General features: G+C 37.3%; 1 protein-coding gene across 3 annotated transcripts in view; it reads right to left on the bottom strand.

Moving 5' to 3' along the window:
- Positions 1-26,216, bottom strand: part of LOC150080474 (protein couch potato-like) — a 365,119-nt gene that overhangs the window by 38,961 nt on the left and 299,942 nt on the right. For 2 of the 3 annotated variants that reach the window (XM_090381013.1, XM_090381011.1), the window contains exon 5: positions 24,616-24,757. In XM_090381013.1, coding sequence (XP_090237139.1) covers positions 24,616-24,757 — 142 coding nt within the window. The remainder of the gene's footprint in view (positions 1-24,615; positions 24,758-26,216) is intronic. The other variant, XM_090381012.1, reaches the window with a different exon arrangement.

Here is a 26,216-nt window from a genome sequence, read left to right on the forward strand (position 1 = left end):
TTCCAGAATTCAAGCATTTACGATATAGCAGCGAAGGCAATGCAATAAGTAGACGACCTTCAACTGTCTCAGTTCGGGAAACATTGATTTCGTACATGACATTCTCCTTTTAGATTCTTTTCACGTATTGCCAAGTTATAACTTTATGACATATAACCTCTTCCTCCTTCTTGGACACCATTAATCGCAAATTCTGCCGATAAAATAAAGTTATTATTCCTGAAAATTCATTTCCTATTAAAATTACGTTTGCTTATGGGATCAGGTGTTTATAGTCGCTAGAGGGCGTTGAGAGAAAGCCGCCATTGTTTTAAACGAATGGATGTACACGAATGTGATTGTTAGACACTTCAATTTACTATTACACGAGCAAACAACATCATAATCTCCAACTTTTTGATATTTCCTTGATGTTTCCAACACAAATAAGGAAAAGCAACATGATTGAGTACCGGTAATTTAATTGTAGCTGCATATTGACAGGGAAAAAAAATATAAGGAAGGAAATTACGACATAACATAGTGAAGTGAAGCTGTTGGTTTTCTGTTCGCAATTATGAAGATGTACGAGAACATTATCGGAGCGAAGGGAACTATGATTAAGTACGCAGATATAGTGACGCAGGATCTCTTTAGGGTATTTTATGTGCTCTGCTTAACGTAAGATTTCGTTGTTGAAAATGTTTGCCGTTAGTAAGATTTAGAGATAATTTACATACAACGGCTATCACATAAGTCATGTGATCTTTTTGGGGAAGGTTTCTTCTGGTAGCTATTTTTCATTTAATTCACTGATACGAATTTCTTCAGTGATCAAAGAAGATCGGAAGACTGTTTGAAAAGAAATACTTAAAGTATTCTGAAAAATAGGTTGGAAACACAGCAGTTATAGACAAAAAATGTAAGAAATCTGACGTTTGGAGATGTTTCCCAGAAACCTTCATCAGATTATGTACTCGGACAACTTTTTAGTGCTTTTTTTTATTAAAAAAAATGAACTTTACCTAACTTGTTCCCTGGTCTTAAAATCTTAACTTGGAAAAACTGTCAAGTACTTCGATGTTTTAGAAAAATTAGCATCCAGACACCTGTGATGTAGTTTGGTGCTGTCGAAAAATAGATGCTTTACGTCCTTATCTTATGAACACACCATAATCCACGATTTTGTTACTTTCTTTCCTGGCATCCGGACCAATATATTTTTTAACGTCGACTACCCTTTCTGCAGCAACAAGGAAATTGCTTCGTGCATGAAACGCATCCTGTCAAAACTTGAACGCCAACGTCAGACGCTGTCGGAAATGTCGCTTTACCGAACGCGATTCGTGAATTAAAAAAAAAAAAGTAAGAAAAAGTAAAGGCGCAAAAATAAACAGCAGTAAAAATTTCTGGAGAATAAACACAACACGCAAGGAGATAAACCAGCTTACTTTTTCCAGATTGTTCTTTATATCAACACCATGAAAGAATGCTCTGATTCTTTTTATCCATTTCAGATTGCAAATCCTCCTATCTTGTTTCAATTAAAATTGTATTTACAATTCGAACGAACTGCTTTCTGCAAAGAACTTTATGTGGAAGAACATCGCATTAGATATCAAAGTGCAGGTTTTCGAAGAAAATATTCTACTCTTTCTGTTAAAGTTTTTCTTCAGTTTTACTCATAAATACAAATAAAGCATTTATCTCTATGATATTTTATTTTCTTAGAAATAGTGTAATTTTTACAAAGTGTTAAAAAATTCTTTTTTAAACGCGTTTTTTTTTTATATTTAAATAGATGCCTTTTCTGCTAGAAATAAAAATTACTTTTAATACTTTTTTTCCAATTTAATTGTGAGTATTTAATAAATCCATTTTTCAAACCATGTTACAACGTCTGAATTGTTGAATTCTATAAAAAGAGGTCTGCTACTCTAATCTATTATAAACTGCCCTACCATTAATATCCGGACACCTGCTTGCTTTTAGACAAAAAAAGGAGCTTTTATTTTGTCATTTAATATTTTGTGTTGAAACCTTTTGCTTTTATGACGGCCTTCAATCTTCGGGGCATACTCTCAACCAGCTTTTTATAAATGTCAAGTGATATGTTCCTCCACTCGGCCTTTAACGAAGCCACCAGTTCGTCCTTGTTCTTTGGGCAATCTCGACGTGCACGTACCCGACGACCCAATACATCCGAAAGATGCTCGATAGGGTTCATATCATAAGTTTGAGCTGGCCAATCCAACTCTACCACACCCATGTCCTCAAACCACTCTGTTGAGACCCGAGCAGTATGGCATGGCGCATTGTCTTGCTGATGCAGGTATGGACCTTCCCCGAAGTATTGCCATAATGTTGGAAGTGCATAATTGTCCAGGCTGCCCTCATATTGCACAGCATTCATGGTTTTGTCGATAACGATTAATGGGCCCAAGCCAAACCATGAAAGGAGCCTCATACCATGACACTGCCTCCACTAAACTTCATTGTTGGGAGGATACAAGCCCAGTGTGAATATTTATAGCAGGTTCTGTGTCGTGTTGAATGCATAGGACCTGTTTTCTCATCCATGGAGGGGTGTCCGGATATTAATGGTAGGGCAGTGTATTTCTAGTTACCGCTTCGTAATGAAATATCGTGATTTCAACTTTAATTGTGCAATGGCAAGCCACCATTGTTTTGAAGATTTGCAACAATGACGGGTGTGTAGGAAGACTTAAGGTTGTGTCTGGAAGAAGTGGATGAAAACAAATTCAAGAGATTGGAACCTATGCTAAGAGTGTAGGACAAAGACAATTCAAGTCTTTGTCCTACACTTTATCATGAAAAACACAATACCTGATGGGTATTGTGTTTCTCATGATAAAGTCGAATAGTAAAATGAGATCATTGTCGGCTATCTCACGCGCTATAAGCAGAACACAGTGCAGAGGAATTTTTTTTTTTTTGGTAGTTTGTTGACGCATAGGCTTCTGTGGCCATAATGCACCTCCCAAGGTTTTTGCAGTACTTTGATCCAAGCCCAAGGCGGGACTCGAACCCGCGACCTTTGGGTTGCCAGGCAGGCACTTTACCCACCCGGCTAGCCCGGTCGGCCGCAGAGGAACTAATCAACCCTTCTCTAATTAACATTGATTCACTTTGCAGCACGATTCCAGATGTTGTTTTTGGAGGTGACAGTGAAGTTGATGCCCAGGGAAAGGGAAAGGTATGGTGGTGGTAGTGGATGGAAGTACCCCGACTGCAAAGACGTACAAGGGATCCTTAAACTCTAAATGAGATTTTCTTAGAATTACCGTAGGCCTTACTTTCCTATTTATGGAGGAACAGCGCCTGTCCTCACATAAAGCTCAGGTGACAGAAGGGTACCTGAGCCAAAATTATATCTGAAGAATGAAGCAACCCATGAAATTGGCAGAATTAAATACCATGAAACATAAATGGATGTATTAGAGAAGTGATTTTTAAGCCATCAACCACCTTCCAAGATTTCTCATTAGCTGAAATTGCGCCCCGCTCTCTAAGCACGATCTGAAAGTATATAACCTGCATAGTAGCATGACTGCAGATTGAACGGACGTCTTCAGACATCTAGTGAAATCAATGCCTAGGTAAATAATGGCTATGCTGTCTGCAAGCCTTCCATAATCTCGGAAGAGGTGACTGCATGTCCATACGCATCAGTTCCCGTTCCGAAACTTCCTACAGATGTTCAATTGGATTGAGGTTAGGCAAAATTGGAGGCAATCAAGACAGGTGACATCTTCACTGTGCTCCTCGAACCACTCATCCAGAGTTGGGGGTTGGTGGGCGCCTCCGTAGCCAGGTGGGAAGGAGCAGCAGTGGTAGCACACGCCTCTTGATTAGACAGGGGTTCGAGCCCGTCACCACCAAATACGGAGCATGCGGAAAGGTCAGGGAATGACCACCGCACCGGAGCAATATGGCCTTAGTTGCTAATGCTCCTAAAAACCAAATAACAACAACAGCAGAGTTGGGGCTCGATGACTCGGCGCATTATCGTCTTCATAGGTCCAGTTTATGTCCGGAAAAAAAATACAGAAGAGTAGGTGCATATGATCTCCTAAAATATGTCGGTAGACCTCATCAGTGAAACGTTGGTCTATACGCACCAGGAGTTCTAGTTCTTGCCAACAAAAGATGTCTCATGTTAAGCAACCACCGCCACCTGCTTGGATAGTGGGCAACATTCACGATCGGTACATGGATTCGTGTTGCTTGTGCCACACAAGAAGACTTCCGTCGGGTATTTGGAATCATCCAACCAGCACACTCGTTTCCAGTGCTCCAGTGTACAATGAGCGTGTTGCTGACACCACAGCCGTCGACGATGATCAGCAGTGAGCAGACGATGTTTCTTGGTGGGTTGCTGTGGAACCACATTACGTCTGAATGTGCGACGCATTGTCATTTAGAATATTCTCTTTGCATTCCCAAACTTGTATTGTGATGTTAATTGTCGCACAGTGACACGGTAGATGCAATTTACCAATGCTCTAGTGTATGAAGCTGTTCGGCTTTTTATACTGCGAGGTAGGCGGCATAGTCCATTACGGATGGGGTGGTCACAATTCAGTGATTACTGAATATATATATATAATTACAGCAAACCGATAGCAACGAGTTATTATATTTATTTATTTAAATGTGTAACTTCCTTTCGAAATCAGTATTTATGCGGCACTATTTAAGTTCGTGCATGTTAATTTTGCAATCCCTTCTGCCTCAATATTTCTTTCAACAACGAACGGAAAATATCAACAATGACGCCATTTTCTTTTTTATTTCACAAAATAGTACTGGAAATAGTATTATTGCAAACATTAGTTATCAGCATGCCCAGAGCGGAAGGATGGAGGAGGAGGAATGGGTTGGTAATTCTCATAACTCACTCCTAAAACACTCCACTGCCAGGACTCTTTGGAATTTTTACTGAGTGTATATTTTGCTTTGAACATTCAAGAATCCTATAATAAAACTGGTAGAAGACCATTCATTAGCGAGTATGAGAACGGTAATACATGCAGATGTTACAATGTCCAGAAGATTGGTCGGGATTTATTAAAAAAAAAAAAAAAGAACATAAATAGACATTTGCAGTAGGGCTGTTAAGCGCATTCTTTGCAGCGTGCAGAGCTGGATGAAAATAACTTTCTTACGTTGCAGATTAACGTTTCTTGACAAATTCCCTAAAAGGAATTCAGAACATTTAGTTTACTTAACCCAGAATGCGTTCCTTGTTATTCTATTTCTCTTCCTCCTCAGTATCGTCCCTGAGTCCTCTGTGGAAGTTTATAAAAGAGAGGAAGAGGGAGTTCCTTTTCAATTTATTCCCGACACGGAAATTAATCCAGCCAATTTCTAGGAAGAAGAATTATCATAAATGATGCAACAAGGAAGCAATCGCGTCCAACGAACTAGTAGCGTGTCGTAGTGTGGAGAGGATTCCTACCATCTGTCTCCTTCTTCGCTAAATTTGAAGCGTCTTGAGCAAAAGATTGTATTGGAAATTTTCTCTATCCCCTCGTCCGGCAGACGGAGATATTGGTTTCGGGTCTTCTGTTGCTGTATTCATGAAATCCTATATTGGATTTACAGAAAAGAAACATCAAAATACAGTTTTCCGGAAATTTTGATTCCATGTGCTCCACTTATCAACAGAAGAAAATAATATTCATATCCATACATTCTGCCATAAATTCTTTAGATGCCTTAAAACTGAGCCTCGATGTATGGCCTGTTTTGGTATTTGAATACGTAAAAGTTAGGGTTTTTTTTATGTGATTTACTATTTTCCAGAAACAAACGTTAGAGGGCCCTCCTGCAAGTTTCCGATTGATACCCTTATCATAAAGTTTCAAAAAATTTTGCGAATACGTAGTCACTATTCTAAAAATTGTAAATTGCGAATAACACCTTCACTTAAACTAGATGAATGAAGGTTTTTTGACCTTTTCAACCTCTGCACTCACATATTGCCAAGACCTAATTTTCTGGCAAAGTTCCAGGAATAAAACAGAGAGGGATGCCAGCCAAAAAAAAGTTGGAAATGAAAATGCAGCGCACATGAGTATACTGCGGGGAAATCTTTAAATATCAAATCACACTCGGGGTTGAAAGATGAAAACTTAGCTGGAAGACACACCATTTAAATGTCCAGGGAAAGGTGGAAGCTTAAATGAAAAGACAAAAAAAACTATAAATGTAATAAATTCTCGGTGTTTATATAAACAACACTGAATGGATTATAATGATGGCCTCTTTCGCTAATTGCCTGTCAAGGATAATAAAGTCACTTGATTATTTTCAGTCACGAAACAGGAAGGAAGTAATTAAGAGTAACATGGAAACTTTGGGTCGTTTAACCCAGTTCAAAGAGTTATTTATGCGCAGAGATTCAATGCGTAAATTGCCAAAGCAAGCGGGTTCGTGTTTAATCTTGACAGTAATCCCATAACGGTGAAGTACGCGCAACAGCAAGCTCTATATTGCTAGAGAGGCCTCATAGACAGCACAGTCAGGAAAGAGCAGTCATTCCATGCCATTTTCACTATGAATCTTCTTGACTCTGAGACCTACTCCATATAGAAATCAAGTTGATGAAAACTATGAATTTCATTGGAAAAGTTCCTCCAAAATATAACGAAGAATGTATTTTATCATATTTATAATAATGACTGACTAATTTGTGAAAATAAATTTACATTTGCGGTTTTTTTTCAGCAAAATTCATTTTAGGAAATATTTATAAAGGCATCCTCAAGAAAAGGGAACAAACTGCTTAAGAGCATATTAGCTTTTCTGTCTGCTAATAGTACATTCCGTGCTTAGTACCTTCTCCTAGGCAGGTGTCAATATAGTGTCTGTAATTTCTGTAATTGCGTATATTCTTTGTTCAGTTATTAGTTTGTGTTTCGGGATGAAAAAAACTTCAATTTCCGGAATTAAATAAAAAAATTAAAACATGCAACCCTCGTCCAAAAATCTCTATCATCGTGAGAAAGAGCATTTTTAAAATTACCTCATCCTGGGTTTAAATTTCTTCGAGAAGGAACATGAATCCAGTCCATTTCCATAGGAATGGTTAAAATGTATTATATGAGGACATAGATCAGGCTGAAAGTTCTGTTGGTGTTTACAAAACGTAACTGTTAATTAAAACTGTAATATATCTAAGAAATAAATTGCATTATAAAATTTAGAATGCCCATAAATTATCGCAAGGATCCATTCAGCAATCTGGGGAACGCCAGTGACCGAGTAACATGGAAACGACTTTAATGGGACCATAAACGTCAATCAACACTTCCATCCTAATTGTATTATTTCTCATCATAGAATAATTTATCAGTGAACTTTTGTTTTAAACTCAAACTTTTGTTACCCCTAAAAGTCATGTGACTTTTGTGAGCTTCGCATCTTTCGCCTTTACAGAAATGTAACTTTGTTTCATTAAATGAAGTTTATTAATTTCTCTGTCTAGTGCAGATATGAGAAAAATAAGTTCAGCTCGTTGTCTGCGCCTTTGAATGTATTTTCATATCGCAGCGCTGTTAATAAGCAAAAAGACTGCGAGTAATTTGGCCAAGTTCGTTCTCCAGTTGGAGGATTTCAAGAAAACAGAAGGCTTAAAAATTTTATTCTTTGCCGTTCGCATTTAATGTTGATAATGCTTAATCCAAGCTTTTAGATTCATTTAATTGGCTTTCACTATTAGAAGATCATTTAAATAGCAAAATAATGCTTGAAAATAACTATGAAAGACCCGTCCAGAAAAGGTCTAGTCTTGTTTGATTTCAGATATATTTGTAAACGTTTTATAAATTCAAATTATTTAATAAAACCAAATATTTCTCATGATTGACTGGTTAACGTACAACAGTCATTCATGGGATTCATCTTCAACTTTGAGAATGATAGTTATACGGTAGAAATTAATGAATTTTCCTTTCATTACCGCTTTTAAAGTTTTTTTTGGAGATAAATCGCTTGTACACAAACTGTTCTTCATGCATGACAACTTCACCGCCTCCTGAATCGGGCTATTTCATTAAATGGTCCCGGTAAGCTTATTCACAGACCTCCTCATCTCTGAGAGTGTAAAAAATCACTATCTTGCAAAAGGCTTCTGCAACAATGCGTAAACAGCACAGCCAGAAATAGCATTTTGGTCCTGTAGGGTGTATGACTCCACTCTTACGAGTATTTCATCGCTTGTGTACTTCAAGGTAGCATTATCAACTACTGCACAATGTGCCTCCATTCCCGATTAAGTAGATAAAGACGATTTGAGTTTATTTTTGACAGGAAAAGGATTACAGTGGCTCTAATTAAGCACTTGGAGAAGTGTATGTGTTAGCTTGATACCATCCGCTTCAGAACAACAATAACTTATTAAGTCTTAGACAAATATTGAGAAAATGTTTCCAGACAATCAATTGATGCTGATAATGGCTGACGATAACTATTATCAGTATTATAATGATAATAGAAGTAAAACAGAAAAAAAATATTTTGTTTTGGTTGATCGATTTAATGTTTTCGTTTATATTGAATTACTCTATCACTGGAACGAACTTTGAGGGTGGGGGATTTTTCCAAAGAACACAATGAAGACATGCGCATATCAATGGAAACCCAACTTTTGCTCTGTTGATTAAAATTGATATTAGGGTCCTTTGAAATTTTTACAGAATTTGTCCAATTTTAACCATTTTGTGGCAAACCACATAGTCTATTTGTCCATTAACGCGCCTGTATACATTAGTAACAGTAGCATATCTCCACTCCCACCCAAATCTTTTTAAATTAAGTGTAAGGAAACTATCTTTTGGTTTACAAAAGTGGGTAACACAAACGACTGGGTATTTCTAAAATACATTAAAAGAACTTCAGTTTTAATTTAAACTGGCATTTTTATGCATATTTCGTTGTGGCAGCTTTCGTAGCAATGCCATTTTGGAATGTTAAATGAAATTTCACCGTAATGCCATTCAGTGAAATTTATGGGTCGTCTCTGGCAACAGCGCTATAGGTTTCCGATCTCTAATATAGAGTATGCGATGTCTTTTGAGAATATGGCGGCATCATAGTCAGAACCAATATCCCTTCCATTTAGAGAGGACAAATTCAAAATAGATATACAGAGGGACAGTCGATGAAATCGAACATAGTGATGAGACTTGTGGAGGCTTCCATCCCATCCTGTGACTGCAAGGATGCGTACATGTTCAGTGTAATTTGAAGAAAAGAAGGTGAAACAGTGTCAATTAAAATATTTATGAAAAAGCCACGCAGAAATATATTCTATGGTTGGGCAAAGTTAAGATTTATGAAGTCACAGCTGCCTAGATTAAAATAATCCTGGAAGTTCAAAAAAATATATATATTTTTTGCAATGCAGAAGAAGCGTTATTTATAATATCCCTGATGAGACAAATGAGCATATGTGAAGTAAGTTGTTTCTTGGTGGAAGTCGAGAAGGATTGGTTTAAGAGCGATTGAAATTAATCCACTTCTCTGCTCACTATTAAATAATTTACTGGAGTGGAGTTTCTAAAAGTTCTCTAGAAATTCTGGACTCTATCCAAAAGAGAGTACTTTTAACAATCGTTTCCCTCACACAAATTCACTCCACTCCCTATCCCAGAAGTTCCATTTGTGCTGCATTCTTTTACTATAGAAATTTACTTTCCATGAGAATTATTATTTTAAGGAGGCATCGGTATTCCCTTTACTTTTTTTTACCAGAATGTATTGGAATGAGCGCGGATGTATCAGAATACAGACGATACTACTTGGTGTACTAACGTTTAAGTATTTCATTGGGTATCTCTCTCTCTGTGGTAATCTTCCATGTGCAATTACAATCGTACGAAATTCAGATATAATGCTAATTAAGTTCTTCTTTCTTTTTTTCTAACCCATACTAGAGTAGTAGGGTCCATTAAACTTCATCCTTGGACTTACGATTAAAAATAATACTCAAAAAATCAAACGTCCAATCGCCGTTTCACTGGAAACACGCCGCTAGGTGGCAGTACTCGTAAAAATTGATATATTGACTTTTTAGAAGCTTATTCCAGTTGCTAAAGATTTCGTCTTTTTTTTTCGAGCGCCTGTATAAATATTTTAAACTGCAGTTGTGTGAATAAGATTCAAGAAAAGCGAATGCGTCGTAATAATTCATAAATCCACGCATAAAATTGATCATAAGGGACAAAGAAAGAAGTGAATCTTTCGCGCCAGCCCCAGCTCTAAACCTGCTTGCTTGTGAAGGTCTAGCCACTTTGTCACAGCCAAAGCAATTACAAAAATAGGAGCTAGCAGAAGACGGTCGGAAAGTTGTGTAGGAAACTGAAGTAACATCTTACATTCTCTTGAGAGAGAGAGAGAGAGAGAGAGAGAGAGAGAGAGAGAGAGAGAGAGAGAGAGAGCCGCTCTCATGAAATCTTAAGTAAGCTTCGTGTGTGTGTGTGCTACACCTTGCCTAAAATGGTTTCTCAGATAGAAAAGAAGTTTTTCTAAGAGTCTATGGGAGAACAAAACGGATGAGGTAGCTACACGCTATGTAATGCACAGAAATGCTGTTTGTAGCATTACAGCGGAATGCTGGAGAGTAAATGTGACGTGTCTAGAGGAACACATTAATCTCAACGTTCTCCATCTTCCTTCTAAAGGGAAAATAACCGGAAAAATAAAATCAAAGCGGACGTTTACCATTTCAACACATTACTATTCAAGATTGGGCGAATGCAGTGCGAATTCACTTGCATATTATTCGGTTGAATATTCATCCAGACTCAATCCATATCGCTATAAGCCTTCGTAACTGAGAGAATATGTTAGTTGGGGAAAGTACAGGTTCGAATCCCGTTCGAAAGTGGGAAGAATTTACTAGGTGTTGTGTCCCAGCGGGGATGAGTAGGTGGGTGTCAAGAGGAGAGACTGGGATTTTTTTCTATCCCACTTATATAAAACCTAGCCTTAAAACCCATGAAATTTACAGACACTATGCATTGATGTCTCAGTCTGTACTGCCTAGGCGCCTTACTCAGAGAACGCAGCCCAACCAAGACAGGCTGTAACTAATTCAAAATTCAGTAACTCATTTTGGTATAAATCCAATAAGAATTTTCAGCAGATAAAGTTGCTATGAGTTTTATTCATTTGCTGTGTATTAAAAACATCGTAATTATGTTTTTTTCTGACTGAATTGATACCTTATGTTTCTCAAAAGGATAAACAAATAATCATATACCAAAGTTCAAATTTCGTCGTTCTTAATGAAAATCAGCAATCAGAAAGTAATCGATTACTGCCACTCCCACATTTACTATTCTAAACGCATCTGTTGAAATGTTATTGAGGGAACCTTTGGATGGTACTTTAATAACACTGCAACTACTCCTCTTAGGGTTGCATTTGTTTTGTTAGATCCTACATTTGCTGTTACTGTAATATTTTAAGTGAAAATGCGCGAATTTCCACTCAAAATATCTGAACAAACCAAGGATCCTTAGCAATGATTAAAAACGTTTTTCCTGGCGTTATTCCAAAAATTTTGTAACGAAAAACCGTCATGCCAAAAGCGTTACGGAAGTGACGTCGTCCGCGGCTTCCGCCAGAGGCACAAGATACATTTTCTCACATAATAAACGGGATAATGTGGACTTATAGCATATCGTTGGAAAACAGGAATTCAGAAACAGAAATATTGAAGTTTTAATATACAAAACATAAAAATAGCAGTTCATCGATTGCTGTATCAGATAAAGTTGGAGACATTTGTGGACCTGTATGTAACCTCAACAAGGAACCTCTATTCATTGTTGCTGTTTATGTTACTCCATTTTTTTTTTATAAAAGATGAATAACGTGATATTTTTCTTTTCTTATTCCATTTATACTATTCAAATGGTTGATATCTAGCCTCAACGATTCTGCATTACTTTAGCAATATCCATCTTTTCATTATTTCAGAAATACGATATAATTACAGCTCATACTGCTCGCTCACAGAATTATTGCGATGCATTCTTATAGTCCTTCATTTCTTGAACTTTTCTTTAGGTTCTGAAATAAATTTACTTACTGAAAACTTACAGAAGTTGAGCATAACAAGTTCCGCTCATCATCTGTGGAATCCAATTAAATGAAAACGCTTCAATAATTTTAACGGGCTTAATTATCTTCACTAAGTGCTATGATATTTTGGATTAAAGAGACCATTAATAAAACTATCTAAAAATAGTTTCTGCTGTTCACGAAATGGTACATAAAAAAACCGAAGGATAAACCTCGTATGCCCATGCTCCTGTTAAAACTATTCCAGATATTTTATACTTATGACAAACATTTCTTTTAAATTAAAGAGTACCAGCAGTACCATCCATCGTATTATAAGTATCAGTTGAAATCATGAATATGCGTAATTATTGGTTTTATTTTAACCAAATATTGCAGTCAACATTGTTTTATCAAAAGGATGAGGGAAAAGTTCTTTCGGTTCTTTAGAATTCGTTCTTCTTAAGAAAATGCAAAAATTTACGACCATTTTATTCAAAATACTTGATTAAGTTAAAATAATCTTAGAATTTGTTTTCTATCTGCATATTTTAGCTCATTCTTCGAGAAAATGCCATCAGAACTGAAAAATTTCCAAATGGCATTCTGGTTATGCGCATTTGGGTTTTGCAACTGGAATAAACATACAAAACTAAAATACGGTAATAAATAAGCTATTTTCAAAATTCTTCATGCAGATCTTGACATTTGGCGGGAATGAAACCATCTGTTTCTTCCCCCCATTAATCATAAGTTAGGCCTGTCATTGAAGACTCAGGGGGGACATTTTCCAATTTAGACGACAGTTTCGTGCGTTAGCGTGTTGGCAGCGGAAAGTGATGTTAAAGACAACGTCCCTTTTGACAACGGTATATTGACATTCGTGACAACATATCTGCTTACTGTTGGGACGAAACACCGGCTTCAGAACCAAGGGGGGAAGGAGAGAAAACGAGAGAGAGAGAGCAGAGATGATAATGCACGAAGAATTATTTTGACTATTCATGTTATTCAGAGGAAGAAAGTATGAACAGATCTTGTATTTTAGAAAAGTTCACGATTGATTCATTAAAATAACGAATTCCCCAAGAAATTTAAATTTACATAAATTAATTTATAGGCATCTAAATCAGCTCGCTAACATAATGATATGAAAATAACTTCGTACTTTTTTAAAAAAATAATTTACAAGATTTAAGACTAGAATAATTTTTTATCAAAAGCAAATTATAAAATATAAATATTAATACATATTTCGCTTAATATAATGCGATATATCTCTTGAGAATATCAAACGAAAAAATTAAACTTAATAAAACTAAGAATTTAGATAACTTAGGCTTGTCTTTGCTGCCAAGATGGTGGATGGGATCATCTCTGAACTCATTACATCTGGAGAATCACGGTTCCAAGCTTTAGGGTTAAACAATTCTTCAGACCAACTCAAGCCGGTAAGTTATTGGAGCAGCGATGACGTGTAGATCTGGTGAGACCAGAAATTGGCCCCATTTCAACACCCAGAATTTGAGGCCACATAGTTTCCTGAGGCTGGTGGATGGTGCGGCCGACCAAACTCTCACGGCATAGGAGAGCACACTACTGAAGTAAGTTGCGAGGCATTTCTCATTATTTGTTTATTTTGAGTTTTCCACAGATCTATTTTCATACCCCAGAAGGCTTTCAAGGCTTTGGAATATTGAGCTTGGATTTGTTGTTTATAGTTGAGTTTCGCATCAAGGATTATTCCAAGGAATTTGACATTCTCTGTGGGAGTCAGAACATTGACTGCCAATTCCGGAAGTAGAGAAGATGCAGTATCAGCAGAAGTTATTCGACTTAGAGTAAAATGAGATAGCTTGACTTCTCTGGATTAACTGACAGGCCAAAAAATTTGGCATACTTACAGAATGTATTCAGGTAGCTGTTTACAGTTTCAGAGGAGGTTTGTCTTGCTTGTGAATCACCAACAAGGTGTTTGCATGGAAAGTAACACAAAATATCATCAGCATACGATAGTAACGCTGTAACTTGATCCATAAAAGAAACGAATATTGCTGAAAATGGCAAGGCTGAGAGAGAGAGAGAGAGAGAGAGAGAGAGAGAGAGAGAGAGAGAGAACAACCTTGTGGGATCCCTACCTCCACGCTTTTACAGACTGTAATGTCATTATCTGTGGAGTGAAGCATTCTCCTAGATAGCAGATTATTGAGGATCTCGATTATATTTCCGGATATCCCGTACAATCTTTCAAGTAAGGCGAGAAGGGGTGTGATTTGGACTGAGTCGAAAGCAGATTTCATGTCCAGAAAAATGGTGTGAAGATCTTCGATGTCATTCCAGGCGTGAAGTATTTTTTGTGATAAGGATTGTAGGCAGTTTACAGTAGATCTATTAGGCATGGTATAATTGGTAGGTTCGGTCCTATGCGAAAAGATTGCGAGTGCTACATCATTATAGATGCACTTCTCGAGGCATTTCAGGAAGGGAGAGGCAATTGATATTGACCTGAAGTTAGCCGATGTTTTCGCATGAGGCTTCTTCGGAACTGCCACGACTCTGTACAACTAGCTTGACGGCACCTATGCATGTTTCAATACTTTGTTGTAGAGGTGGGTGAGCTCTCTGCTGATCATAAAGATGATATCAGCAGAGATGATATCTGCTGATATCATCTCTGCTGATGATAAATTCCTGTGGTGGACTTGTCAGGCAGTGAATTTATTATTTTTATCAGCTGTTCTTCAGAAATTTCAATATTACTAGTAGGTGAAGAAACGTTAAGCTCTTAGTTCCAAGAACATAGAGTGTTCTCTCTTAAAACGTAGCACATGCTCACACCATTCCTAGTCATCTAAAGACAGGGGGGTGCAAGTATGACTTGTGGACCACACACGTTTCCCCCTGAATAGTTAGCCATTCATGAAATTATCAATAGCTGATTGTTTACTCTTCTGCAAATCCATCCTTGATTTGGCAAATTTGGCATATGAGTCTTGTGAAGGCGACTTCTTGTAGGAGGCACGGGCTGCCTGTTTTTCCCTAAAGGCCTTAGTCAGGAGGTCATTCCACCACGGCTTTGAGTGGGAACTAAAGATGCATGTTTTGGACATTGAACACCTCGCAATGAATTCCGTCCATCTCGAAAGCCAGTAGGCAGCCTCAGTGATGTTAAGCTTTGCCAGTATATTCCATAGGTAAAGTTGGAAAAGAGTAGTAACTTTTCCCATGTTGATGTTTTTTGGATGGCATACTCTCCTGACAGTGTTTGTAGCTTGTATTGGTGTACGTTCATCCATAGGTGTCTGCAATGATATTATGGCAGCGATTGGATCATGATCAGACAGGAGGAAGTTCTCGGTTATGGTCAGGGTTTCCTTTACTGAACAGTTTGAGAAGATGCGCTGAAGGGTGGCATTGACATATGAAGGAGCAACATGAATAAGACCAATGCCCATTTCCGACATGTTCAATGAAAGTGTGTCTAGGACCTTCTTTAAGGCTGGCAGTGGAAGGTAAAAATCTCCTAGGATGAAGAGCTTTCGATGATGATTGATCGTGCATGACAGCCATGCTGTCAGATTGAAGACATTATGAGGACATTGGGGATTATTCTCAGAAACCGATGGAGGGAAATAAACGGCACACACAGAGATTGCAAGCGAGCAAATCGGTAGATCCCCAGAACTGCTTCTATGTCTCCTCCTGGGTAAGTGGATGCCTTAATTAGGGGATGCGAGCTCCTTTGACAGATTGCTACACCGCCACCTCGTCTCCCAATTCTATAAGCAGCCAGCATGCGATAACCAAGACTTCAGGTGAAGGTAGCAATTTCCATTTCATCTCTGAGCCACGTTTCAATCAGAATTACGAAGTCGTACTCTGCGCAGGAAAGTAAATCAAGTAGCCATCTAGTTATTCTTGACATCCCTGATGTTTTGTAGGAAAAAATTGGATATTTACTTCCACAGAGGGTTGTACCAGGATGGGATTACTCTCCGAACAATATCTGCTTTTCATATACCGATCTGAAATCTCGTCTGGGGACCGATGTCACGTTCGATAATCCCTGTTGTTGGATATTCTAATTGGAATCTAAATCTTATTATACCGAAACTTATTATATGACTCGGGCCATACTATAAGATTTCTCGCTGCGTGGATCCCAGTTAATGTAATACGATCTTGGGTAAGGACGCTTTACCAAAATAGTATTTTAATCCTACTGATTCCTAATCATTTATGTAAACTCCTGGCTTGTAGCCATGAAGGAGGGGGGGGGGGGAAGTACAAAGTATGCGAAATTAAGTGACCGTGTTTCAAGACTACGTGACTACCAAATACGGTGTTATACTTATATTATTTCTATCTTACGAACTCCTCTGACCTTATTATATGTTCGTCTCGGAGCATAAACAGAAAATTTATTTTTTATATGAAAAAAGTGCTTTTAAACATTTCTTTCTGAGAATTACATGTAGGATATCCACAAATCTGTTTTTCAAAATTAAAACGTTATTGTGTGAATAGAGTAGGTGACACAAATCTGAAAGCACTTTATGTGATAGAGAATATCTTCAAGTTTTTATTCACTAATCGGAAAATGTGCGCGCTGCAGTAGATGGCAGAATAATCGCAAAACTAATCATGGACGAATTTATTACTCCCAAAAAGGCACAGCGAGTACTGTGGTTCAATGAGCTGCAGTCTGCCATCAATATTACGCGTAAATTTCGAACACGATTTAAAAAGAAGCCACCGAGTATACTTATAGTTCTGCAATAGTATGGAACATTCATAAAGGACGCCGTTTGCGCAATCATACCGGCCGAGATGGTGGCTGAACAAAAGTCGGAGAGGGCGCAGTGAAGTTGGTTCGTAGAAGTTTTACGCAAAGCTCAGGAAAATCTATACGATATGCCAGCTGTGAGCTTAACATGCCGAGATCAACAGTGTGCAACGTGCTGTGTGAGAATGAAATAATACAGCCTGACAGAAGCTGTCGATCGACGACAAAACCAGGAAGATGGAATTTTATTGGTCAATTCCAAAATGGTTACAGTTTTTCTATTATTCTATCATCTGCTTCAGCGAGCACATTTTCCAGTGGGTGAATAAAAACTTGAAGATATCCTCTATCACCTGTAAGTGGTTTCCCTATGTTATTTTACAAATAACATTAAAAAAAAAAAGGTTCCAGAAAGACAAATAGGCAAAATTCTTGGCTGATATTCAACCTGACAAAAATACATGTAAGTCCAAGTAATTTACTGTGGCCTCCTACTGAATTTAATATACATGCCTTTCATATTAGTGCGTCTAATCTTCTAGCTCATTCGAGGAAGAGCTAAATAAAGGATTACAGTTACAAGCTACGTAATACCCCTCACTAGATTCTCTCTCTCTCGTTGCATGTCAGCTAGCGACTTGCTCACAAATTACACTTCCACCTACGCGTGCAGGAAAGGCACTCGCCTTTGAACCATACAGGTATCCCTCTCTGTTTCACACACACACATAAACACACCACAACGTTGATGCGTTGTGTTATGCGACCAGAATGGCCTCTGAATATTCTTTTATCGCATAATATTCTTTCCTGTGACCTCGACTGACATTAAGACTAATGTTTGCTATTAGCGTGTTAAGTCGGAATCTTAACGGTCTGTTATTATTTCTTGTTTAATTATGTTATTTAAATTAATTTATTACAGGTGTTGTTAATTTTTATCGTAATGAGCATTATAATACATTCCACAATAGCAAATTGGGCTTTTTTATGGTTAAAATTAAAAAGAAAACAAAAAAGAAGTTTGAGAATAGTTCCCCACGAACTCCTTTTTAAGATTCATAAGAGCAAATAGATTTTCCGATATTATTTTTAAAATAATGTTATTAAAATCGATTTGGAGTTTGCTAGATGAAAAACCGGAGTTTCGGGCAGACAAACCCATGCTACTCTCTCCTGAGACCGGCTAACTCAGCCACGATGTGAAAAAAGGTCCACAAAAACACTTCCCGTCATCGACAGGATTGGAACTCAGGTCTTTTCCGTCCAGGGTGAGGAGGATGGCGATCGTGCTAACTGTGCTACCCACGAGAATCTTTTACTCGCGTTTATATTAACTTGAATTTTTATAAAATGGCCTTTTTTTACAGTTACTTTCATTCTTACAAGTTAACAGTAAATTAGCATCTTATTATAGTCATCGTTATAACACAAACTTTTTAAATTGTATCGACTGATAATTGGACTCAAACTTTGTATTTGATTCCTTCATTTTGTTTTTTAAATATGCATATTATTTCATTTATTTTCCTAGCTAATCTGTCTTCATGCGTTTTGGTGCTCTTCTTGAAGTTCTCTGATAGCTAAACAGTTTGTGAAACTTCTGCATCGATAAGTAGCTTACATGGGCACCTCACTGATACTTCACTGAAAAAAGGCAACTGCACCATAAGCATCTAACGTAGATCTTGAAGTAGAGTATGTGTTTCTGTAGGAGCTGACTCGAACTACTGTTTAAGGGATCGAACTACTGTTTAAGGAAGCTTCCATCCTGCAGTGGGTTGATAGTGGCTGCAGTTTACCTTTTACCTTTATGGAAGATACACAGTGCAGTGGTCGAGTTTCGGATGACCCCCGGATACTGTTTTCAAAATGTCCGACACATTCGGCAGACTGATGGAAGATGATGGTGAGGAAACTCCTGGGTCCTCAGTACTTTGTACTAATTGAAAACATTTAACTGATGGTAAATACCATCAGAATGAGGCAGTTTCGTCACGTAGTCCAGTATAAACGAAAAGCCTGTGCAACGGAAACTGTCCGCTATTATCGTAGTCAAATTAGGTCCATTAAAGCGGGGGTTTACTGTATTTGAAGTGTTGACTTATGGTCAACAGCATGCTGAAACCAAGAAACGCGTTTACAACGAATTTACACAAGACATGAGAAGAACTGGCAATATGGCGTGTACTGCATGTGAATGACCTTTTGAAATCATTTTCCCTTTTGCATAATTCTCGTCTGTATAGTTTCCATAATGTGTCTACCAAATACGAACGGTTTTCGCCTATTAGTTTTCTGTGCAGTTGCTTCGGAGTATATGAACTTTAATTACTGACGCCCTATACACATTCTAATTTATTAAGCGCAACGGTTAATTAGCGTTTCATGGTAGGGATGAATGTAATATTAATTTCGCACCAAAGAAATTCTTTATTAATAACTGTCATCGAAACATTGTATTTTATGGTTATAAATAAGAATTCTTTTGTCTTACATAATTAATATTACATTAATCCCTAGGATGAGGTTCTAGTTAGTCTAACCTTAAGTAAATTAGTGTTTACTTAACGCACTTTACAACTTATGTCATTATCGAAGTGTCCGTTAAAGCGTAGGGCAAGTTTCAGAGAAGAAGGGTGTTTTCCAGTACACATTTCTTGAAGATGCTTGAGGGTACCAGCGAATGGTGGAACATGCAGCGGTGACGGGAGAACCCAGATGGCACTAAAGCTTCCTTTTTTGTGTAAGCGAATAGTCGATCCACTCATTTTTAAAAACTGAGAGCAACTATGTAGCATTCGTGGCAAACCATTGGATATTTATTTTTTAATGTTAGGTGGTTTTATCGGATATGTAGGAAGATATTTTTTGACACGCTCAGAAAGCTGTTTCATTTATGCCAGCAGTAGTATCTGTGGAGTAGTACGTCACTTAATTGGTGCTTAATATGGATTTTTTCTGGATTTTATGTGGTGCGCTCAAGAATAGTTTATGTAGGTAACCCTACCACTGTGGACAAACTAAAAGAAATGTTGAAAACTATATTGACGAACATATCTTTGTAGAGTTGTATCAAATACGTTAAACTAATAAATGCATGTCTTTTGGTAAGGACAGGAGAATATTTATGAGTTCTTTTCATACCGTGGCCGAGTTTGTTGGTAAAGTTGTACGGTTTTTCATCCCGAAAGTCACCTTGTCACCTTAACGATAAAACATCAATAGCACTCTCAGAAACTTTCACTCATCCTACTTATATATTTATCAGTTGTGTACTGTTGCTTGGAGATGCCAATGGATACAACTACCACCTTTACAGACGAGGCTTTTTACTTGGAAGATCATGGAACCATGGAAGATCATCTGCTACTTTTGAAATCAGATCTTCACAGAATAGATTAAGCTAGCAGGTAGCAGCATTTTTCGAAATCGCAAGTTGGAAACATCCCTTAGAGCGTATGGGATTTTTATGTTAAACATATTTAAGATTACACGTGCAATATATAATTTTAAACATCGTCTAACTTCGGTTGTCTACAGTTTTCATCATAAATATCTCTGATGGAACGAAGAAAAATAACTCGCAAGAAAGAAAGATAGGAAGATAATGATTATCAGAGACTCTCACTCTCTCTATTTCTTCTTGTTCCTTCTTTTCCTTTTCCCCCCCTTAATGTGTTGTTCTATAACAACATCACAGAACAATCTCTCTAATAACTGCTGGCATCTTCTGTGTTTGCAAATACAACACAAGTCATTCCGGTAACGATCTAGAAAATGACAAAAGAGGGCACTACTGATTTAAAATGGTATATACTTTACTGCAAATGAGAGAGAGAGCTAGAAGAAAAATTGAACTTCCAAGAAACAGTTCTACTGACGAAAATTGTATGTTCCTTTGTAGTTGTGATGAACCTACGATCGATCCCATAACACAAGAAGAGTTTGAACAGAGAAAGATGAAATTTTGGCTACGGAAAAAAGAGAGGAGAGACCCTGTTTATTTCCAAAAAAAATATGATTGTATGAGACTTAGATAATCCATGACAGCATGAAGTTTCGGCTGAAAATAAAGTATTTTTTTAACCTCCCTAGGTTGCTTTGTTGTATTTCTAAGTTAGATTTGATGGTGAATTTTTAGAATTAGTTTTGGAAATAGAAATGGGTTAGAAAATAATCTTCATCAATACCTTAGACAGAATGCACACACAGACTCGCAATTTCCATAATTTTATGTAAACTACATTTCTCTCTTGGATTGGTTCCGTATATATCAGTTTCAGATGCGCTTACTGCAAAATGTATGAGTAAACGTTGATTTTATTAAAGGCTCGCAAGAATCCATTAAATTGGAAGAAAACGCTGTACACCAATTTTAACCAGTACAGAGTTTTATTCCGAGTTTGTTAGTTATGGACAAACGTAGTCCTTTGGAGATTACATTAAAATTGACAGGGTCCTTGATTATGAAAAAAAGCTTCGTTTACTACAGCCCCTACCACATGCCACCAACATTATCGTCCAACTGGTTGTACGTGGCAGGTGGGACTACTCACCATCTCTCATATATTCGTTAGATATCTCACAACGAGTCTCATTTGCCATCGCTATAAATGGAAAATTGTACCATGCCCAATAAACACGAGATGATGAAACATATGTAAGTAATCACCGGTTTATCTCGAAAGGTGGCGCATCAATCTTTGCTTTTGTACGATAGGCTCGAAATGACCAAGAGATGCTTTTAGCACGAGACATGTTTAATTGGTCGCTGTTTCCCCGTGTCCATTGTAACAACGAAGGGCCATTACACTTATATACGTTAACAATGTCCTCCATTGAAGTGTGATGCTTAATTAATTAATTAGGCTTAATTAATTTACAGAACATTGATTCTATTTATCAGTAGATTCTAATTAATTCCAAATAGAGATAGCTGATATTCATATCTTAAATTGCAAAGTTATGTTTCCATCCAGAACGAGGACTTCAGACGATATGTGCTTATTTGGAATGCGTTATTTCGAACTCTACAATAACAAGTCTAGCGATCGCTATTGCATTTAATATAAACGTAAATTAATCCTAACTGGGGCGTATACTTCGGTTACAGATTTGCACAATTCATTATGTTGTAGTTCTCAATATCACGAATAAGAATTTAATTCAAAAATCGAGGGTATTCGTCACTGCTTCTACAATGTGCACACAGGTATGCTTATACAGGTAACCTTATCCGACCTTTAAGAGTTTCGGATCTTTGTTGTTCTCTGGTGCATCTTTTCTTATGATCTTCTACGTAATGGGATGTATTATTATTCGGGGACTGTTGAAACTAAGGAGGATGCCACATATATGAGCAGTGCAGACAAGCTACCAGGACAGTTCTTAGGGTTTTGTCAATGATATACAAGAATTTTGTCAGCGGGAACAAGGAGATGGTATTTTCATTGTATAAGGCAGTGGTTATGTCTCATCTTGAATCCTAATTTCAGGAGGGATGTGGAGCTGATGAAACGGGTGCAGAAGAAAGCAACAAGATTATGAAGGAGCAAAATAGGCTATTCTTACCCAAAAATACTTCAGTTCTGAAAATTCCAGCGTCTGGAAAGGCCTGATATGGTATGACAAGCTTTAAATGAATAGAGTAAACAAAACGTTGTTGGCATTCTTACTCTTTTTTTTTGGACAACACACAAACTGAAAATAGATGGTTGCTGGATAGATGTGCGAAAATTTTCTTTCGGTCAAGAATAACTGATTGTTGGAACGAACTTCCATCTGGTGTTATGGAGGTGGATAGTTTGAATAAATTTAAGAAAGAATTAGAAAAATTATCAGAAGAGTTGTATAGATGTGTGGGTAGTATTTTTATTGGCTGATGATGTATCAGTTTGCTTCCTTGAATCTTTTGCCACTACTAATACAAATCATCTCTTAATAATCCCCATTCTGTATGCGTAGGCATGGGTTTCTTGATACATACATTGAGGTCAGTTATACACCCAAGAAATGAAAGATCCATCAAGGATACTGCGAGGACTAGTATCGTCCCTAGGGTCCTGGACAGAAAACCTGATGCGCTCTTGATCCACAGCTTCTTGTGGATCAAGAGTGGATCATGTTTGATAGGGTGAAATAGGACTTGTCATGCCTCTCGTCCCTCTTGTAAAGTCCCTAGTAAAGCCTTAATGATGATAACAAAGTTACACAGTTCTACTTGCAGGTAAGCGCATTTTCTTTCATTACTAAATGGCAATGGTACTTCACTAAGGTTCGGCAGGAAGCCCTTTGATATCGGGCTGTCCGTCTAACATTTTGGTATGATAGTGTATCCTCGCAGTCTATGCAATTAAATACGAGTCCTCGATACTACTAAACTAATTATTTTAAATAAAAAGTTTTAAAATAATATATTATGCTCTCAAAGGCGAGAAAAAGAATACAATAAAAGACCTTTTTTGTAAATCACAGGAGTGAACCTAGAGAATGATGGAAAACTTTCAAACAAACGATAGAAATTTATAGTGATGAATTTTTGCACATCACTCAGTTATTGGTATAGTCCATGCAAGTAAAGTATTCAGGTCTTATCGGGGATAAACAAGCGTCCTGAGCACCATAATTTACACTCCCCCTGAAGTAAATGATCTATAGAAGAGAAACGACCCATGTCACGGTTGCAAGTTTAAACGGAAAGATAAAGAAATAAATCAAAATGATTCACTAGCCAGTTCGTATTCCGAAATATATTCCTTTGGGTTTTTATCTTCGCAGTAGACTTCAAAATGACCACCCATACTAGCTAGCTCCGTTTACTATCTGGAACGTACAAAAAGCTAAATTTCCTCAAAGTATTTTCCAATAGTTTTTTTAATTATTAGTGAACGTTTGCGATGTTATTAAATAAATCAGAATTAGGTTAGTTTACTCTTCTGGAATGAAGAAAAAAATAGCTCATATAAGTTAGATATATCAATCTAAGTGCTTTGAAAAATTCTAAACATATATCATCAAACAATAGGGAGTATAATAACAAATTATAAAGACAAATCACTTTTTAAAAATTACCAGGCTATTATTAAAGAATTTTCCTCTTCACGAGAACATCTTGGTCTTCCAAAAAAACCAAAGTATAATAACATCATTGAAAAGAATAAGTTTTTCTTTATGCGGTCATGAAAATTGGCGGATAACACCATTGACGCCATGACATCATTAGACGTATATAACAGTAAGGTGGTGTTAAGTGTAATTCCATCGAAGTTGATTAATAATTTAAACTTTTCTGAATGCACTCATCGGGATTACATTTCTCTACTTCGTTGTTGTACGGTGCCGTTGAACGTTAATAACTTTGCCACGAACGTGAATCTTTCCATGTCAAAAGAGAATTAATTTGAGTCCACACTAAATCTTTAATTTGAGCAAAATCTTTTTCAACTCTTGAAAAGACCTAATGGTACAAAATGATAACGAAATGATAGTACATTAACCGCGTGCTTGTGGACATAAAAGAAAAATCCAGTTATTGATCTCAAAGGCTGAGGCCTACATTACATTCATCATTCGATTTGTCATCTAATGTGGCGGTGTTCACACGAAAATAATTTAAGTTGTTAAAAGGAAACTTAAAATTATCTAAACAGAGAAATGTTTAGATAATTTTAAGTTTTAGCGAGGCTTTTAAGGGAAAATAAGGGGTTTTTAAAATGAACTAAGTTTGCCAAGTTTAATAGAAAATTACTTACGTCCTGTAAGAGGGTGAAGAAGTGTTGGGTGAGTTGCTGCAGCTGGAGGTGACTGTTGTTTCGGTTTGCTGACCTTTGTGTTACTTTTGGCAAACTCTAGACGGATGGTCTGTGGAAGTTCGGGGTCAAATCGCACACCCTGCTGGAAAAGGAACGAAAAGATTAGTAATAGATGTCAGAATTGATACAATTATGATAAAACAGAAATAAGATAAGACGACGTACATAAAGAGAACATAATTATTTCTAAAATATTAAGTTGTATTTTAAAATAACAAATGATGTTTGTATAATGCCAAAAAGTCCTGGTGTATTATCTTCAGAATTGAGCTTTCACTGCTGGTTATTCTTCCTGATATCCAGTATATGTAAGTTCCCCCAATACCCGTGATCCATATTTAATCTTCTCTAAGAAAAAGGTCCAAAAAGAAAACAAAAGACCTGCCAAATTAGGGCCACCCAAGAATTAACTTATATGTCCATTAATGGCCTGTATCCTTTGGTCGATTTGGTTGGTGTGCCAGTTGAGAAACCCAACTTGGAAGGGGAAACCTTGCTATCTACGCCTGAGACCCACTAATTCAGCTACGGAATGACAAAAGCCCATAAAAGTTCCTGGGTGATTATAACCATTGTGCTACACTGAAAAAATTATGAAAGAAGTTTAGTTTTCTGAGCATCCATGAGTATAACGTTTTTTGATTTTTCGATTTAGGGGAATAGCCAAAGGATTTCGATATAGAATTAGCATATCCATCATATCTATTCAACTAACTCCCACCAGCTTAGGTTTCAATTACTTTCACGCTAAAGCAAGAATCTATTACATAGTTTCTCTGATCATCTGATAAATGCCTGCATACCAACCACAAGTCCAGCAACTGGCAACAATTTTTAGGGCAGACATTAAATTCGAATTTCAAAACGCGCTGAAGAAACCCACTCTAATCAAGATCATCACAGTTAATAACAGGATGATACATTAAAGAGATCCAATCGAGCGAATTGTCATTTCTTATTTCTCGTCCTAAACAGTCCACTAGAGCATATTCACACTCAGAGGGATCGCGTGGCTATCCATCGTACCTGTAATTGTTCAAATTAAGTCAGAGTAAACAATTTAGCGCCAATAAATCTTCTTGAATTACATGGAGAGAGCTACTAAGCCTGGAGGTAAGCGGAACTAAATCAATAGCTGTAACCTTTCCGTAACGTTGACGGGTGTCACAAGCGAGCCTTTCCAGGAAGATGTACGACAATAACATCTTAGCAAATTTTATATCGGTCGGAAAAATCATCTTATTACGTGTTCCTTTAGTAGCGCAGTATCTCATTACCAGCGCTTGACAAACGACCTATATTAATCGTACTGGAAAGCCCTTGTGGATATCTGAAGTCCCCATTGAGATCTCTTCGGGACTGTGGCATTGTCGTCCGTGCTTGTGGTTAGGTGCGGTAAATATATCTTGCCCAGGTGACATAAATATTGCTGCTATCCTCCTCGTTGGCATTTATGAAGTCGCTCTCGAAAAAAGTGTAACGAAATATGTGCAGGTTTTGTGACAGAGGGCGCTGTATCTCGTCACAGCGAGAAGTGGGCG

Source organism: Mastigoproctus giganteus, chromosome 9 (assembly GCF_048544385.1).
Source record: "Mastigoproctus giganteus isolate SK-2022 chromosome 9, ASM4854438v1, whole genome shotgun sequence".
Taxonomy (NCBI): domain Eukaryota; kingdom Metazoa; phylum Arthropoda; class Arachnida; order Uropygi; family Thelyphonidae; genus Mastigoproctus; species Mastigoproctus giganteus.